This window comes from Microcaecilia unicolor, chromosome 7 (assembly GCF_901765095.1).
Source record: "Microcaecilia unicolor chromosome 7, aMicUni1.1, whole genome shotgun sequence".
Lineage (NCBI taxonomy): Eukaryota > Metazoa > Chordata > Amphibia > Gymnophiona > Siphonopidae > Microcaecilia > Microcaecilia unicolor.
The window spans coordinates 345,776-364,169 of record NC_044037.1 but is presented as its reverse complement, the minus strand read 5'-3'; the positions used below and the strand labels follow the sequence as shown (position 1 = coordinate 364,169).

At 43.5% G+C, this 18,394-nt stretch overlaps 1 protein-coding gene across 4 annotated transcripts in view; it reads right to left on the bottom strand.

Annotated features, from left to right (window-relative positions):
* OGT (O-linked N-acetylglucosamine (GlcNAc) transferase) overlaps window positions 1–18,394 on the bottom strand; it is a 257,459-nt gene that overhangs the window by 177,056 nt on the left and 62,009 nt on the right. For all 4 annotated transcript variants that reach the window (XM_030208828.1, XM_030208829.1, XM_030208830.1 and 1 more), the window contains one exon: window positions 6,294–6,434. In XM_030208828.1, coding sequence (XP_030064688.1) covers window positions 6,294–6,434 — 141 coding nt within the window. The remainder of the gene's footprint in view (window positions 1–6,293; window positions 6,435–18,394) is intronic.

Genomic DNA, 18,394 nt, shown 5'->3' with positions numbered 1-18,394 from the left:
CACACAGAGTTGAAAAGACAGAGCTGCCTGACAGAGCTACCTGCTCGTTAAGTCAGCGGGGAACAGATAGCTTACTCAGCTGTTCAGTTCTTTTTTTTTTTTTTTTTTTTTTAAAGTACTGGCTGCCTCTCCCAAAGGCAATACTCCTTTACAATGAAAGGGTAGCCCTTCCCTTAGTTTTTAATAAAGCTGTGTGAGGATACACCAGAAGGGAGATGGGGAGGAAATAGGGGGGAGGGACTCGGGGCACCCGAGTTTAACACCCCCGAGGCTGAACACTAAGGCACTTAGTATCAGGAATGACCTCAATAAAATTCCTGGGCACAGAAGAACCAATAAAGAAAATATCTACAAATACCAAAAAGAGAGACTAATAGGCTCACGTCCTACCTGCTGGGAGACTGAGAAAATACTGAGGCTAGGGTCACATGACCAGGGCTCTCATTGGCTCTCTAGAGTCAGAGTTTTTTTCTCAGTCTCCACCTGCTGGTAGGCGTGCACAACCCATCAGTCCAATCCTGGGCCGGTCCGGAGGGACGCTAAGGAAGTGGGGATTACTTAGAGGCTTGGTCCAGTTCGCCAGCAATGTCTTTTTGAGGACATGATGCATGGGTACTGTGGACGCTTCCTTAGGTGGAGAAGGATAGTCCAGGAGCTCAAACATTTCAGCCCTGGGCTCGTCCTCCACAACCACCGGGAAGGGGATGGCCGTAGACATCTCCCGGACAAAGGAAGCGAAAGACAGGCTCTCAGGAGGAGAAAGCTGCCTTTCAGGAGAGGGAGTGGGATCAGAAGGAAGACCCTCAGACTCCTCATCAGAGAAATATCTGATGTCCTCTTCCTCTTACCACGAGGCCTCATCATCGGTGTCAGACACAAGTTCACGGACCTGTGTCTGCAACCGTGCCCGGCTCGACTCCGTGGAACCACGGCCACGGTGGGAGCGTCGAGAGGTAGACTCCCTCGCCCGCACCGGCGAAGCTCCCTCCGCCGACGTAGTCGGGGAGCCTTCCTGGGAGGCTACCGCACTCGGTACCGCAAGCGGCACCGATGTCGGAGACCTCACCCCGGACAATGGGCCAGCCGGCGCCTCGCTCGACGGTACCGGTGGCGCAAGCACCCCCGGTACCGGAGGGGTAGGGCGCAACAGCTCTCCCAGGATCTCTGGGAGAACGGCCCGGAGACTCTCGTTCAGAGCGGCTGTGGAAAAAGACATGGAAGCCGATGCAGGAGTCGATGTCAGAACCTGTTCCGGGCGTGGAGGCTGTTCCGGGCTGTCCAAAGGGGAGCGCATCGACACCTCTTGAACAGAGGGCGAGCGGTCCTCTCGGTGCCGATGCTTACTGGGTGCCGACTCCCTCGGCGACCCAGAGCTCTCGGTGCCGACACGGGAAGGGGACCGGTGACGATGCTTCTTCGATTTTTTGGAACGAAGCACGTCACCGGAGCTTCCCGGCACCGACGAGGAGGACGTAGAATCCAGCCGTCCCTTCCTCGGGGCCGAGGCCGAAGAAGGTCGGTCTCAGGGGGGGCTGTACCGTAGGAGCCCTCAGGGTAGGGGGAGACCCACCCGAAGGCTCACCGCCACCAGCAGGGGAATGGACAGCCCTCACCTGCACTCCAGACGAAGCACCACCGTCCGACATCAGCAGACGAGGAGGTCTCGATAACACCGACGCCGACACAGCCCTCCGATGTCGTCCCGATGCAGAGGGCCGATGCCTCGATGCAATCGGGGACGAGGATGAAGGTCCGGGCGCCGACGACGTCGAAGCAGTCGATACTCCCGGTGCCGATGCCGACGAAGAGCCCGAGAACAAAACGTTCCACTGGGCTAATCTCGCTACCTGAGTCCGCTTTTGCAAAAGAGAACACAGACTACAGGCCTGAGGGCGGTGCCCAGCCTCCAGACACTGAAGACACGACGCGTGCCTGTCAGTGAGCGAGATTACCCGGGCGCACTGGGTGCACTTCTTGAAGCCGCTGGAAGACTTCGATGTCATGGGCGGAAAAATCGCGCCGGCGAGATCAAAACTCAAAATGGCGATAATGGCACCACAAAAATAGGGGGAAGAAAAACTTCGACCGAGGCCTAAATAGGGCCTACCCCGACGACGAAAGAAAACTTACCGGGGCAAAACTAGAAGTACAGGAAGGGAGAAAACCATAAAGGTCTCCTTCTGACACCTTTTTTTTTTTTTTGTAGAACTAAGTCGATAAACAACGCGCGAGGTCAACTTTGGGACGCGAACGGCGAAACACGACCGTACCGAGCGCGGACAAAAAAATACTGGCCGGCACGAGCCGGTTCGGGCGGGAAGACGGCCGCGCGTGCGCGGTGCACATCGGCGCGCGAGGACTAGCAAAGGACTTTGCTAGAAAGTGTTCCGATTGGAGGGGCTGCCGTGGACGTCACCCATCAGTGAGAACAAGCAGCCTGCTTGTCCTCGGAGAATGTTGAGTTATATTCTACTAATTCCAATATTTATATTGGTAAAATGAAATCACCATTATAGTGTTGCCCAATTTGCCAGCTTTCCTAATTTCTGTAAACATTTCTTCATCTGTCTGCTCCTTCTGTCCTGGCAGACAGTAGTACAGCCCTACAAGAATATTCATTCCTTTCACACATGGAATTTTCTAACCATGATACTGCTACCTGTTTCATGTGGAATGTTTAATTTATTTGACTCAATTCCCTCAAACATATAATGCAACCCCCCACCTCCAATTTGATATCATCATTGCAATACAATTTGCACCCTGTTAACACAGTGTCCCACTGAATGTCCTTTCCACCAGGTCTCAGATGCCTATTAGAGCTACCTCATCATTTAGTGCTATATACTCTCCCATCTTATTTTTTAGACTTTTAACATTTGTATACAGGCACTTCGAATTCTTTGTTTTTTCCTTGCATCTACAAGCTGCTTAGAAGTTGAAGGGGGTACTGGTAGCGCTATAGAAATGATTTGTAGTAGTAGTAGTAATGTGCATCCTTTAACCTGCTCTCTTATTAAGCACACCTGACTTTCTTTCAGCATTGTTGAAATCTCTCTAATGTGACTCTAAATGTCCTGTTTCAATAGTATCCTTCAAGGATACGCCACACTGAACCAAGCGTTCCTGGGCAACTGTTTGCTCCCCATCCCCACCCCCACCAATTCTAGTTTAAAAGCTGCTCTCTCTCCTTTTTAAATGTTAGCACCAGCAGCCTGGTTCCATCCCTGCCACTGTCAAGGCCTTTAAAGCTTAATATGTGTGAAGCTTTAATATCCAGGAAGTATAACCTCAGCACATCAGCATACACCTGAAGCCTCTATTTTCTGAAATTTACTTTATTGAATATAGTTTACTCCCAGCAGTAGATCATCAGAAGTATTGCCCCAAAGCAAGACACACTAATTCTGAGCGTTGTATCAGTGGCTGGAGATAGAAATCTGAAGAGAAGGAGCTTTATTGCAGAGGTGGGAGAATGGTTAAACAGATGCAAGCAGTTCAGAGCTGGGTGGCTGGGACTGGGCAGTGTTATGAGAAATCAGGTGCTCAACATTCAGAGTTTCTATCTATTTACTTATTTATGACATTTAAATCCTACATTAAACATAAATTAGGTTGAAACTTGGGAGCATTTAAAAAAAAATTTTCCCTATGCCTACATCAAAAGAAAAAGATGGCATGTGGGAACTTGCTCCTTTTGATTTGTGGATTGCAGTGGTATATTATAAAAATGCACTTGCCTTTATTACTACTTTTTCAAAGAGAGGTATTTTACAATTAGGGAAGGGATTCGTTCATGCATTAAATGTGCCAACATTGGCCAGTTCAGCACACTATTAGTCGCCAAGGCCATACAAAGTTAATCATGTTCAGTAGAAAATAAATCTGTTGCCTCAGGCTGGCTTGCTATGTGAATCTCCAAACTATATGATAAATCTGGTCGACCTTCCAGCAAGAAACATGTCTGTATCCTCACAAAAGTACCTCAACCTGCACTATCCCAGCTGTAAAGGTCTCAAGTACAAAACTTATTATGGATCCAATTTCTCCTTCCTGGGAAGCCGTCTATGGAACGCTCTCCCTAGACCTATCCGAGAAATCCATGACCACCTACATAAGTACATAAGTAGTGCCATACTGGGAAAGACCAAAGGTCCATCTAGCCCAGCATCCTGTCACCGACAGTGGCCAATCCAGGTCAAGGGCACCTGGCACGCTCCCCAAACGTAAAAACATTCCAGACAAGTTATACCTAAAAATGCGGAATTTTTCCAAGTCCATTTAATAGCGGTCTATGGACTTGTCCTTTAGGAATCTATCTAACCCCTTTTTAAACTCCGTCAAGCTAACCGCCCGTACCACGTTCTCCGGCAATGAATTCCAGAGTCTAATTACACGTTGGGTGAAGAAAGATTTTCTCCGATTCGTTTTAAATTTACCACACTGTAGCTTCAACTCATGCCCTCTAGTCCTAGTATTTTTGGATAGCGTGAACAGTCGCTTCACATCCACCCGATCCATTCCACTCATTATTTTATACACTTCTATCATATCTCCCCTCAGCCGTCTCTTCTCCAAGCTGAAAAGCCCTAGCCTTCTCAGCCTCTCTTCATAGGAAAGTCGTCCCATCCCCACTATCATTTTCGTCGCCCTTCGCTGTACCTTTTCCAATTCTACTATATCTTTTTTGAGATACGGAGACCAGTACCATTCAGAAAAGCACTAAAAACCCATCTATTCAAACAAGCCTACCCAAAAGACCCAGATTAATCTCATGAACCCACCTACCTTACATATACTGAAGAGAAAACGACATTGACCCAGAATCTATCTCCCACCGTACCCTCCTCTATCACCTGTCTCTACCTACCTACCAATCCATTTACTCCCATCCATCCTTCTACTATGTTATACTTAATTTCCAACATAACAAAATTCTGTGTTACCTATTACTATGTAAGCCGCATTGAGCCTGCTTTTAGTGGGAAAGTGAGGGATACAAATATAATAAATAAATAAATAAATATTCCATCACTGTTTCATTACTGCTACCAAGTATTACATATTAAAGGCATTTGCTTTAAACTTTGTTTTAATTCATTTATCCAATCCTTACATGCACGTGGTTTTGCCTTTTAAACCGAAAGGTTAATCCTAAGGGTGGCTGAACAATTAGGTATAAACTGTGTTGTTTCTGACTTTACTTGTTTTGGAATTTGGACTGCTTTGGTCCCTGTGCTGATCTGTATATCTGCTGTCTTAGTAGAGTATAGAAGAAAATGAATTATGCTACTTTCACTAGTATTTTTACTGCTTATGCAATCTGGCTTCCTTGGGGGAAGGGGGTATCAAGGTGACTGCGGCACAGCAAGGGCGGGCCAGGAGCTGGGATGGAGGAGATTACTTGCAGCAGGGACGGTTTAATTCCCGCAGAGGAAGGCAAAAACAGGTTAGATTTCTGTCCCTTATGCAACTCTAGTTTGCACCAGGCTCCATCAAATGACATCACCCATCTGTGAGAAGACAAACAGCCTGCTTGTCCTTAGTGTTAATAATAATGAACATGCTGCATAAATATAATGAGAAACTATTGAACAGTATAAAGTTCCTATGGTCAGTGAAGTGCAAGTATTAAGGCAAAAGACCTATGAGTCACAAACCTGTGAAAACAATGAGGGAGTCATAGAATCAACCTTGAGCAGCCTGGTGTGAAGCAGAGACAGGAGGCTGTGTAAGGGGGGGGGGGGGGGGGGGGGGAGAAAGTCCGTGCAAGGTAGCAGAAGGAATGTTGCTTGCAGACATTTGTAGATAAGGAATATGAGAACAAGCTTCAAAGAAAAAGGGTTGCTGACGTGCACACATTGGGTGCAGTATGAATGTAAGTGTATTTAAACTGAGGAGAAGATAGGTATCTTAAGCAAAGCAAAGCAAAGCTGAGCAAGCATATATCTCTGTATTACTGCTGAGCAAATATATATCTCTGTATTATTGCTAAAAATATATTGTGTAAGCAGACTTTGCTTCCAGTGTGGTGTTCCCACACTGCCTCTGTCCGACGGAGGACAGTTGAAAAAATAAAAATATTCTGATTATTCTTCTTTATAATAGGTGTCAGTTTCTTTGTTTACACACATATAAGGTGTAAATAAACATTAGAGAACAAGATAAAGCCAAGTTATAGTATATGTAAGTGCTACAAACATTTTTGGGTCCATTAAATACTATCCCACTTTGTAGATTCCAGTGTTTTCCAGCACCAAAGTATCTACTGGAAATGCACTACCCTTGCATACCTCAAGAGCTTTCCGGTACAGACGAACAGCTTCCTCTATGTTTCCCTGCTCCCGTTTGATGTTTGCAAGATTATTCAGGGAGTCCGCATGAGTAGGACAAAGACGAAGAGCTGTATTATAACATTCTTCTGCTTCAGTAACCTAAGTGCCATGCAAAGGAAAAAAACAAAACAAAATCAAAATATAGATAAATAGGAAGAAATCTGCAGAACTATCAAGGAGAATAAATAAGTTGTATAACTGTTATACAGTAACATAGCAACTGATGGCAGATAAAGATCTGTATGGTCCATCTAGTCTGTTGAACAAGGCATAAGAACATAAGCATTGCATATTGGGACAGACTGAAGGTCCATTAAGCCCAGCATCCTGTTTCCAACAGTGCCCAATCCAGGTCACAAGTACCTGGCAAGATACCAAAAGGGTTAAATGATTTTGTACTGCTTATCCTAGAAATAAGCAGTGAATTTTCCTAAGTTCAAATAAAATTGAGAGACCCTCCCTGAAGGTCCAGAATAAATGATGCACCTATTTAACACATTTATACCCCACATTTTCCCACTCAGTTGCAGGCTCAATGTGGCTTACACAATACCGTAGAGACAGGCTCCGGTTAGGTAAAATACAAATACACAATACAGTAGTGAACATATAAGCAGCATGAATAAAAGCAACAAAGATATAATAAGAGTCCAGTACGGTCCAAAGTTTCGCTGTATCGCAGAAAGAAGAAAATTAAGTCAGGTCTGGGGAATAGGCCTTCTTAAACAAGGTGGTTTTCAGTATCTTCCTGAAGTTGAGAGGGTTCTGAATTGATTTTACGGTTTTAGGCAATGCATTCCATAGTTTTGTACTTATGTAAGAGAAGCAGGATGCATAATTAGATTTGTACCTAAGACCATTACAAATCCACTAATAGCAAGTAAAATTCTCTGTTAAGTGTCTTAAATAAATAAAGGCACTATACCCATTAGAGATTGAGGTTTTTTGACGTGAGGATACTCGCCAGCAGTTTTACTCATAGGAAAAAAAACAAAAAAACAAAAATCTTTTCAAGGTAAATGCTGAGCAACCCGGTTCAAGTGAAAGTTATATCCACTAGAGCCGAGTATCTGAAGTCTTTTCCTCATTTAAAGTAAGACACTTAGAGAATTTTACTTGCTATTAGTGGATCTTTATTGAATATTCTGTTAGCACGCACCAGGTATAACATTAATTATCTAAGACCATTGCAATCTGTTTGTGCAGCGCTGCGTATGCCTTGTAGCACTATAGAAATGCTAAATAGTAGTAGTAGTAGTAATAATGTAAATTTAAATAAGTTCTGGATAAACTGGTACTATTTCTAGGTGGCAGATTTATTAGGTTCAACATGTATTCAGGGACTTCGCCGTAGATGATCCTGTGTACCAGAGTGCAAACTTTGAAGGCAATGCTTCCTTGGTGGGAAGCCAATGTAATTTTTCACGAAGGGGTTTGGGACTTTCAAATTTTGACTTTCCAAAGATCAATCTAGCTGCTGTATTCTGGGCAGTCTGAAGTTTTTTAGTTAGTAGTTCTTTACAAACTGCATAGATTCCGTTACAGTAGTCTAGATGGCTTAGTACCATTGATTGTATTAGGTTGCGAAATACATCTCATGGGAAGAAAGGTTTTATGCATTTAAGTTTCCACATTGAATGAAACATTTTCTTTATAGTGGAGTTTAAGTACATAAGTATTGCCACCTAAGGTCCATCAAGTCCAGCATTCTGTTTCCAACAGTGGCCAATCCAGGTCACAAATACCTGGAAAGATCCCCCAAAAAGTACAAAACATTTTATACTGCTTACCCAAGAAAAAGTGGATTTTCCCCAAGTCCATTTAATAATGGTCTATGGCCTTTTCCTTTAGGAAGCCGTCCAAACCTTTTTAAAACTCCGCTAAGCTAACCGCCTTTACCACATTCTCTGGCAACGAATTCCAGAGTTTAATTACACGTTGAGTGAAGAAAAATTTTCTCCAATTCGTTTTAAATTTACTACATTGTAGCTTCATCGCAAGTCCCCTAGTCCTAGTATTTTTGAAAAACGTAAACGGACACTTCACATCTACCCGTTCAACTCCACTCATTATTTTATAGACCTCTATCATATCTCCCCTCAGCTGCCTTTTCTCCAAGCTGAAAAGCCCTAGCCGCTTTAGCCTTTCCTCATAGGAAAGTCGTCCCTTCCACTTTATCATTTTCGTCGCCCTTCTCTGCACCTTTTCTAATTCCACTATATCTTTTTTGAGATGCGGTGACCAGAATTGCACAATATTTGAGGTGCGGTCGCACCATGGAGCAATACAAAGGCATTATAACATCTTCATTTTTGTTTTCCATTCCTTTCCTAATAATACCTTCTATTTGTTTTCTTAACCGCAGCAGCACACTGAGCAGAAAGTTTCAATGTATCATCAACGATGACACCTAGATCCCTTTCTTGGTCCATGACTCCTAACGTGGAACATTGCATGGCTTTCAAGTGTCAGGTTTCGATCAATTATGACACCAACTAGTTTTAGGCTATCCGAAATCGGGAGGGAGTGGTTTGGGATATTTAAGGTTGCAGGTTTATACCTATTGTGTTGAGATGAAAGGATGAGGCAATGAGTCTTTTCAGTGTTAAGTTTCAATTGGAATGAGTTTGTCCATGCGTCCATTGTGTTCAGGCCAATCTTAATTGTATTGGTAATTTCTGTCAGGTCATGTCTAAAAGGTATATAGACTAACATCATCAGCATATATAAACGGGTTAAGAACTAAATTGGATAAGGATTTAGCCAATGGGATCATCATTATGTTGAAGAGTGTTGGTGATAATAGTGAACCCTGGGGAACTCCGCATACTGCTTTCCACGTTGATATTTTTGCATTCGATTTCACTTGGTAAGATCTGGAGGATAAAAAAACCTTTAATCCATCTAAGTATATTTCCGCCAATTCCAAAGTGCTCAAGAAGATTTAATAGAATGTTATGGTTGACCATATCAAATGCACTGGACATATCAAATTGAAGTATAATTTTGCCTGCAGCTATTTCTTGCTTAAATTTGGCCAAAAGAGTAACTAATACAGTTTCCGTACTATGGAGGGGGCGAAATCCTGATTGCGAATCATGTAGTATTGAAAATTTGTCCAGGTAGTTCATAAGTTGTTTACTCACCATGCTTTCCATTAATTTAACTACCAGTGAAATAGAAGCAACTGGACGGTAGTTGGTAATATCATTGGTCTTTTTCTTAGTGTCCTTTGGTATTGGAGTAAGAAGGATGTTGCCATGATCCTCAGGGAAGAAACCTTGTTGAAGCATGAAATTTAGATGGAGAGTCCACCTTTGTTGTGACCCAAATAAAGCAGGTTGTGTGATCTCATTTGGGGTACAAACCCCCGGTTTGGGAAGCTCTGCACTAGGTGCTCCAGACTAGCCCAAACTGCAGGATTATGCACTCCTACAGTAGGTGAAGACAGAGCTACTGAATACTGTATGAGCCTATAGCTGTGCAGTCCTCCAGTGATTCAGTATTACTGTATCAAAGCAGAAAACAAAAAGGTCCCAACTTTCCTTCTCAATGCTCCTCTCATCATCCTTTACTTTGAGCCATGCTTATGCTGTCATCAGCCAAATGTAGCAATATCCAGAATTGCAAATGCTTGAATATTTCTGTTCTCTTTCTTTCTTAAAAACAAAAGCAGCAAACCAATGCCTCACAGCACTGCTCACAAAATATACATCACCAATTATTAAAAGACTAAAAGGTTCCAAGGGAACTGCAAAGTATAGTTATAGACTAACATAGTTCTCAGTCTCTACTTACTGGTAGGTGTGCAAAACCCAGCAATCTGGGTCGGTCTAGAGGGATGATAAGGGATACAACAATACCACTAATTTCAACCCTGCCTCCTCCTCCCTCCACGCTAACTAGCAACATTTATTTGCTATTATCAACCTTATGATGTCCTCTCCTCCACAGAGATGGAAAAATTAATTACCTGATAATTCTCTTTCCTTTAGTCCCAACGATCAGTACAGAAAAATGGTTTGTGACCATCCGCAAGCAGGTGGAGATAGAGAACTCTAATGAGTTGTGCCTCATAAGCTTCTGCGCTTAGCAACCAAGCCAGTATTCGATAACAAAGCAGTGAAAGTGTGTGACTTTCAGAGAGAGAAAAAAACCATACAGCCTCTAGATAGAAAAAGAACTATAAAATAAAGGGCAAAACTCATGCCTTAGAAATAAAAAAAACCAGAACAATACAGACACCCGAAACACGAAATTACATAGAACCGGAAAAATCAAAATCATCACAGAAGAGCAGGCTCTGGCCTGACCCTTTGGGACTAAAGGAAAGAAACTATCAGGTAATTAAATAATTTCTCCTTCCATTATGTCCCAAGGTCAGTCCAGTCAAATGGGATGTACAAAATCAATCCTCAAGAGGGGAGGTACTGTGATATCCCTGCAGCAAGAACTGTGGCCCCGAAGGAAGCATCTGTTCGAGCAGACACATCCAAATGGTAATGCTTAAAGAAATGACAAGATGACCATGTCACTGACTGATAGATCTCTGCCAACAAAACTGCTCTAGACTCTGCCAAAGTTACCAAAGACCTGGTAGAATGAGCCTTGATATGCATGGGAGCAGATCTACTCCTCAGAATGTAAACTAAAGATAGCCTCCTTATGCCATTGAGCCACTGTCGTTTTAGAGACCAGAAAACCCTTCTTGGGTCCTGCAGAGAGAACAAAAAAATGATCAGACCACCTGAAATCATTGATAGCGTTAAGATAGTGAATAAGGACGTGCTTCACAACCAACAGTCGCAGAGGAGCGTACTCTTCAAAATAAACCTCCCTGAAAAAAGAAGGAAGAAAACACAGGCTGACACAATCTTCAACAAAAAAGGACGGAACTGTCCGCATGGAAACTCCTAAGTTAGAAAAGCGGAGAAAGATCGCTGCGAGACAGCTTGAGGCTCTGAAAATCTCTGTGCAGTCGAAATGGCAACTACAAATAGTGCCGTTAAAGTAAGATCTTTGATAGTTGACGAACAAACCAGCTAAAAATGGGGCTGACTGAAGAGCCTTAACCCCTTGAAGACTCCACTGAGGACAAATAATGCAGAGAGGGGGGCGCAGATGAGAGACTCCCTTGAGGAATCGCACTATATCAGAGTGAGCAGCCAATGAGGAATTCTGTATCTTGCCTCTATGATATGCCAACACTGCCGCCTGAACCTTGAATGAATTCAGAGCCAAGCCTTTTTTGAATCCCTCCTGAAAGGAGGATAAAGTTTGAGACAAGGAAGCATGAAACGGAGAAACACCTTCTGTGAGGACCAGCTCTCAAAAGTTCTAAGCACTCCAGCATAAGAATTGGACTTCTACTGGCCTTGCAACAAGGTAGAAATAACATCATCTGTGGCTTCTTCCTCAATCACGCCTTCTCAAGAGCCAGGCCATAATACCAATGCAGGAATGATCCTCCATAAGTACTGGACCATGGTGCAATAAGCCCGTCGGAGGGGGGAGAGTCAACAGAGGACTGATTTGAAGATGGAGGTCTTAATACCAAGAACATCTGGGCCAGTCCAGAGCTACAAGAGCAACCTTCCCGGGATGATGCACAATCCTGTGCAACGTCCTTCCCACAAGAGGCCACGGAGGAAATACGTAAAAGGAGACAGTCCAATGGCCAAGTCAGTATCAGTGTATCCATTCCTAGGGAGTGGATCCCTGAAGCAGCTGTAGAACCTGTGTACTTGAGCACTAAGTCCGGATGCCAAGAGGTCCAGAACCGAACATCCCACTGTGTGAAAATGAGGCGAAATGCAGACTTTGACAGTTGCCATTCCCCTGGGTCCAGACACACTCTGCTGAGGAAATCCGCTTGCGAGTTCAGTGAACCTGCTACTTAAGATGCAGAAATCATTGGAATGTTCAAGTCCGCCCACTAAAAAAAAGAAAACATGCCTCATGGACTTGAAATACATCAACAGATGAGAAGTAACAGAGTGTAAGGCACGGCTGTGACATCGTCCAAGAGCACACGCATCAGCCTTCCACGAAGAGAAGGCGCAAAAGCTAGCAGACTTTTCCAGACAGCTCGAAGTTCCAATCTGTTGATGGACCAGGAAGCCTCCACTCTTGACCAGTGGCCCTGTGCAGAGTGGTGGAGATAATGGGCTCCCCATCCGAAGAGGCTAGCATCAGAGATGAGAACACTCCAACCAGAAGTCTGTAAGGGCAACCTTACCTGAGCGTTCGCAGGGAGAAGCCACCAAGTCAGACTCCATGTGACTTGAGGCATCCATGGCACAAGCTGGTCCTAAGCCCCCAAGACCACCAGGTCAACAGGGATGACTAGGGGCTGCATGTGGAATTTCACCCAAGGGAGAACATCCCAAGTTGCTGCCATAGAACTGAGAACCTGAGCATAATCCCATGACTGCAGGCAGGGAAGAGAGAGAGAAGCCTGAGAATTTGCTGCTTGGGCTTCAGCTAACAATGCTGAAGCATGAAAACCACCTCCGTGTGGATACTGAAGCACACTCCCAGAAACTCCATGGTCTGGGTGGGGGCGAGATAACTCTTGCTGTAATTCACCACCCAACCCAGCGCAGAAAGAAGAGATGGGACAGTCTGTGTACTGCGAAGGCTCTCTTGAGAAGGCAGCGCCCGAATTAGCCAATCGTCCAGGTAAGGATGTAGCTGGATCCTTTGCCAATGAAGAAAGGCTGCCATCATCACAACTTTTGAAAATGTGCAAGGTGCAGTAGAAAGGCCAAAAGTCATGAAATTGAGTATGACCTCCTAGGATCGCAAAGCAGAGAAATTTCCTGTGAGGAAGGCAAATTGAGATATGAAAATAAACCTCCTTGAGGTCCTTGAGGTCCAATGACATGAGAAACTCACCTGGCTGGACCGAGGCTATGACAGAACCAAGTCTCCATGCCGAACCACAGCACTCAGAGACCTGTTCCCCCTGTAAGATCAGAAACAGGCGAAAAGTGTCTTCTTTCTTTGGGATGACAAAATAGGTGGAATATCGACCAATGCTCCTCTCTGCAGGAGAAACGGGCTGAATGGCCCCCAGTTACCTTAAAGAGGCTAAGATAGTTAGCACTTCCATACTCTTTGCAAAGCTGTTGCAAGGGGACAGCATGAAAAGATCTGCAAGTGGGTTTGAAAATTCTAGTAGCCATGGTTAATAATATCGAGGACCCACTGGTCTGCAGTAATGGAGATCCACTCCTTGTGAAAGTGAGAAAAACACTCACCTATGTCTATACAAAAGGAGTAAAACTCGGATCCCATCACTACGAGGGCTGTGAAGAGGAAGATGTTCTTGAGGAAGCAGAAAAGGGCTTCTTGCCTCCTTGAAAGGAAGACTAAGTCTGAAAAAAGCAAGGTTTGTGAGCAAAAGCACTAGCCTTCCCTGGTCTATACCCTCGCGCTTCTCAAAAACTGGACTTAGCTGCCAGGAGATGAGGCTTAGGCTTGTCCTTAGCTAGCCGCTGGACCCTGGAATCTCCCAGGTCTAACAATCTTCTCCAAATCCACACCAAAGAGTAGTACCCCTGAAGAGGAGAGTTCAATGTGGACAAATGTTGAAGCCACAATAAAGAAGCTCTGGATACTAGAGAATGACACAAATGGGGATCCCCCAGGGGCCTGTGCTGGGACCGCTGCTTTTCAACATATTTATAAATGATCTAGAGATTAACTAGTGAGGTAATTAAATTTGCTGACAACACAAAGTTATCCAAAGTTGTTAAATTGCAAGAGGATTGTGAAAAATTACAACAGGACCTTACGAGACTGGGCGTCTAAATGGCAGATGACGTTTAATGTGAGCAAGTGCAAAGTGATGCATATGGGAAAGAGGAACCAAAAACTATAGCTACGTAGCGCTGAATACCTGATACAAAGAGACAGTCCCTGCTCAAAAGAGCTTACAATCTAAATAATACAGACACACAAGACAGTTACGGGTGAGGGAAGTAATGGGAGCTAAAAAGCAGCAGTGAAAAGGTGGGTAATGAAAGGTTCCACGTTAGCAGTCACCGACTAAGAAAGGAATCTCGGCGTTGTTGAAGATACATTGAAATGCTCTGCTCAGTGTGCTGCGGCGACTAAGAAAGCAAATAGAATGTTATATTAGGAAAGGAATGGATAACAACAGTAAAGATGCTATAATGTCTTTGTATCGGTCCATGGTGCGACCGCAACTCGAATATTGTGTTCAATTCTGGTTACCACATCTCAAAAAAGATATAGTGGAATTAGAAAAGGTACAGAGAAGGGCGACGAAAATGATAAAGTGGATGGGACGACTTCCCTATGAGGAAAGGCTGAGGGGAGGTATGCTAGAGGTCTATAAAATAATGAATGGAGTGGAAAGGGTAGACGTGAATCATTTGTTTACTCTTTCCAAAAATTCTAGGACTTGGGGAGGGGGGGGGGGGGGGGATGTGATGAAGCTACAAAGTAGTAAATTTAAAATGAATCGGAGAAAATGTTTCTTCACTCAACGTGTAATCTCTGGAATTCGTTGCCAGAGAATGTGGTGAAGGTGGTTAGCTTAGCAGGGTTTTAAAAAGGGTCTGGGCAGCTTCCTAAAGGAAAAGTCCATAGTCCATTATTAAATTGATTTGGGAAAACCACTGCTTATTTCTGTGATAAGTATCATAAAATATATTAAGCTTTTGGGGGATCTTGCCAGGTATTTGTGACCTGGATTGGCCACAGTTGGAAACAGGATACTGGGCTTGATGGACGTTTGGTCTGTTCCAGTGTGGCAATACATATGTACTTATGGAAGAAATAGTGAGCGAACTCAACAAATTAAAAAGAGTAGTAAATCAACTGGACTGGGTTGCATACATCCGAGGGTATACAAAGAACTCAAGCACCAAATTGCTGATCTGCTGTTAGTAATATGTAATCTGTCGTTAAAAGTCAACTTTACTACCCGAAGACTGGAGGGTGGCCAATGTGACACCGATTTTTTAAAAGGGTTCCTGGGGTAATCTGGGAAATTAAAGACCAGTAAGCCTGACGTCAGTGCAGGGCAAAACAGTGGAAACTATTATAAAGAATAAAATTATGGAACATAAATGAATATGGTTTAATGGGACAGTCAGAATGGGTTCTACCAAGGGAAATCTTGCCTCACCAATCTGCTTCATTTCTTTGAAGGCGTGAATAAACATGTGGATAAAGGTGAGCCGGTAGATGTAGTTTACCTATATTTTCAGACAGCTTCTGACTAAATTTATCATGAGAGACTCTTGAGAAAATTAAAGAGTAATGGGATAGGAGGCAAGGTTCTGGTATGGATTAGGAATTGATTATTGGACAGCAAACAGAAAGTAGGGTTAAATGGTCGTTAATGGAGGATGGTGAATAAGTGGAGTGCCGCAGGGATCAGTACTGGGACTGGTGCTATTTAACATATTTATAAGTGATATAGAAATCGGAACATGTACCTCAAAGATGAAAATGTTCAAGGTTGTTAAACACGTGCAAACTGAAAAATTGCAGGAAGACCTTAGGAAACTGTAAAGCTGGGCATCCAACTGGCAGATAAAATTTAATGTTAACAAATACAAAGTGATACATATTGGAAAGAATAATTCAAATCAGTTACCTAGAATCACCTTGGGGGTCAGCACCCAAGAAACAAATCTAGGTGTTGTAGATAATATGCTGAAATCTTCTGCTCAGCTTGTGGCAGTGGCCAAAACAGCAAACAGGATGCTAGGAATTCTTAGGAAAGGGATGTTATATAAAATCGAAAATACTACAATGTCTCTGAATCGCTCCATGGTGCAACCTCACTGAGTACTGCATTCAGTTCTGGTCCCTATATCTCAAAAAAAGATGTAGTGGAATTAGAAAAGGTTCAAAGAACAGCGACAAAACTGATAAAAAGGGATGGAACTCCTCTCATATAAGGAAAGGCAAAAGAGGTTAGGGCCCTTAAACTTGGAAAAAAGAAGGATGAGGGGAGATATGACTGAGGTCGACAAAACCCTGAGTGATGTAAAACGAGTAGAAGTGAAACAAATTTTTACTCCTTCCAAAAGTACAAAGACTAAGGGACACTCAAGGAAAGTTACATAGAAGTACTTAAAACAAATACCCTGTTTCCCCGAAAATAAGACAGTGTCTTATATTAATTTTTGCTCCCAAAGATGCCCTAGGTCATATTTTCAGGGGAGGTCTTATTTTTCCATGAAGAATTCACATTTATTGTTGAACAAAAAAAAAATGTAACATTATATACTGTACAGTAGTTGTCATCACAAACCAGCATAACCAAACTGTGAATCCTATCAAGAATTTCTTGTTACTACCATTATTTTCCGTGTACAACAATCTATGGTACATTTACCGATCCCGATATTTATGAACACAAAGCAAGATTTATTCAATGACAGTCAAGTCATCATCTTCTGGAATATCATAACAACACTCCAAACCCTGAATTTCCTGGTGAATTTCTTGAGACTCCATTTCTTTCAGAATCATTGGCCCAAATCTCTCATGTCTAGCAATAGCACTGTCCTTTAATGAGTACTTCTTGTCAAGGTAGCCTGCTCGTAGTGCATTTGCAATGCAACTGTCAGTGATTTTCTCCCATGAATTCTTCACCCAAGTCACAACCTCTTGCAGTTTAGGCTTCACAAAGCTCCCACGCTGATTTCTCTCCATTCTATTTTCAATGTAGTCATTAATTTCCATGCGCAAATTGTCCTTGAATGGCTTGTTTATTGCAATATCAAGAGTCTGGAGATAGGCCGTCTTTCCTATGGGAATCATTATTTGATCTATTTTTCTTTCGTGAAGAAATTTCTTCATGTCTTTAGCGCGGTGTGTATTGGCTGAATCCCAGACTAGCAGACCTCAATGGCTCCCTCGCATAACAAGCGGCAGCATTAAATCGACACACTTCCTTATAACTGCTTGTGTGGCCCAGGCTTTTTCAGTTTCAAGAATAAAAATGCCTGAAACACGTTCAATCTTGTCCTTCTTGCCCTTAGAAATTATTAAAGGTGGGACTTTAGTGCCATCCAGGCGAATTGCCAAAATACAGGTAACACGTGCACTTTCGTAAGCAGTGGACGGAATGTACACTGAGGAGGCACCCCGCTGTTCAATTGTTGTTTGAGATGCTTGGCCCATAAACATTGCAGTTTCATCCATAGCAATCATATTGGAAAGATTGTATTTAGAGAAGTCAGCGTCATCAATAAAGGACTTGAATGCAAATGCACGTTTAGTAATTATAGCATCTTCCAGCCTATACAGTGTTGTGGATCTTCTTAAAGACAGTTCACTTCGCTGAAGTAAACTATCCAGCCAGTGTTGTGATGCTTTGAATTCTTTGGGGGCTATTTCGAACTGTGGTGCCATTGCAAGAGCAAATTCTTGAATCAGAGCCCTATTCACAACCAAAGCCTTTGCTCTCCTGTCAACAACCCATTCACAGATCAGGTCTTCCAGCTCGAAAAATAATGGTTGCCGACCTGATCCACACTTGCGCTTTTTAGCATTTCCGCTGTCCACTTGGTGACTGAGGTTACCATAATCTGCTCGCCATTTTCAGACCAATCGGATACTCAACATCTTCTCTTTGCAGAAAGCAGTAAGATTTTTACCCCGAGAGTCTTCCACGATTCCTTTCTTGTACTCGACAGAATAGCTTTCTTTTTGCACTCATGTCTAGGTAGGGGTAAAAATATACCAGCACTGTATATTTCTTGTACTTTAGACCCTTCTGCAGAAAAGCAGACACCCCCTAAAGAATCAAAGTGACACACTGGTTGCCTGACACACACAGGGCCACAAAAAACAAGGGCTGTAAAGTACTTGGCTCCCACACACAGTCTGGAGACTGTAACGATCTCCCACAGCAGTTCCTGGACCACTTGTACAGCAGGGACGGTATTGCAGCTTCCGGCCACCAGGGGGAGCTCATCACAGCAGATTCGTACAGCAGGGACAGCGTACGGTATGGTGGCAGGCGACGGGATAACGGCAGACTGTGTGCAGTTCTACATCTGGCGGTA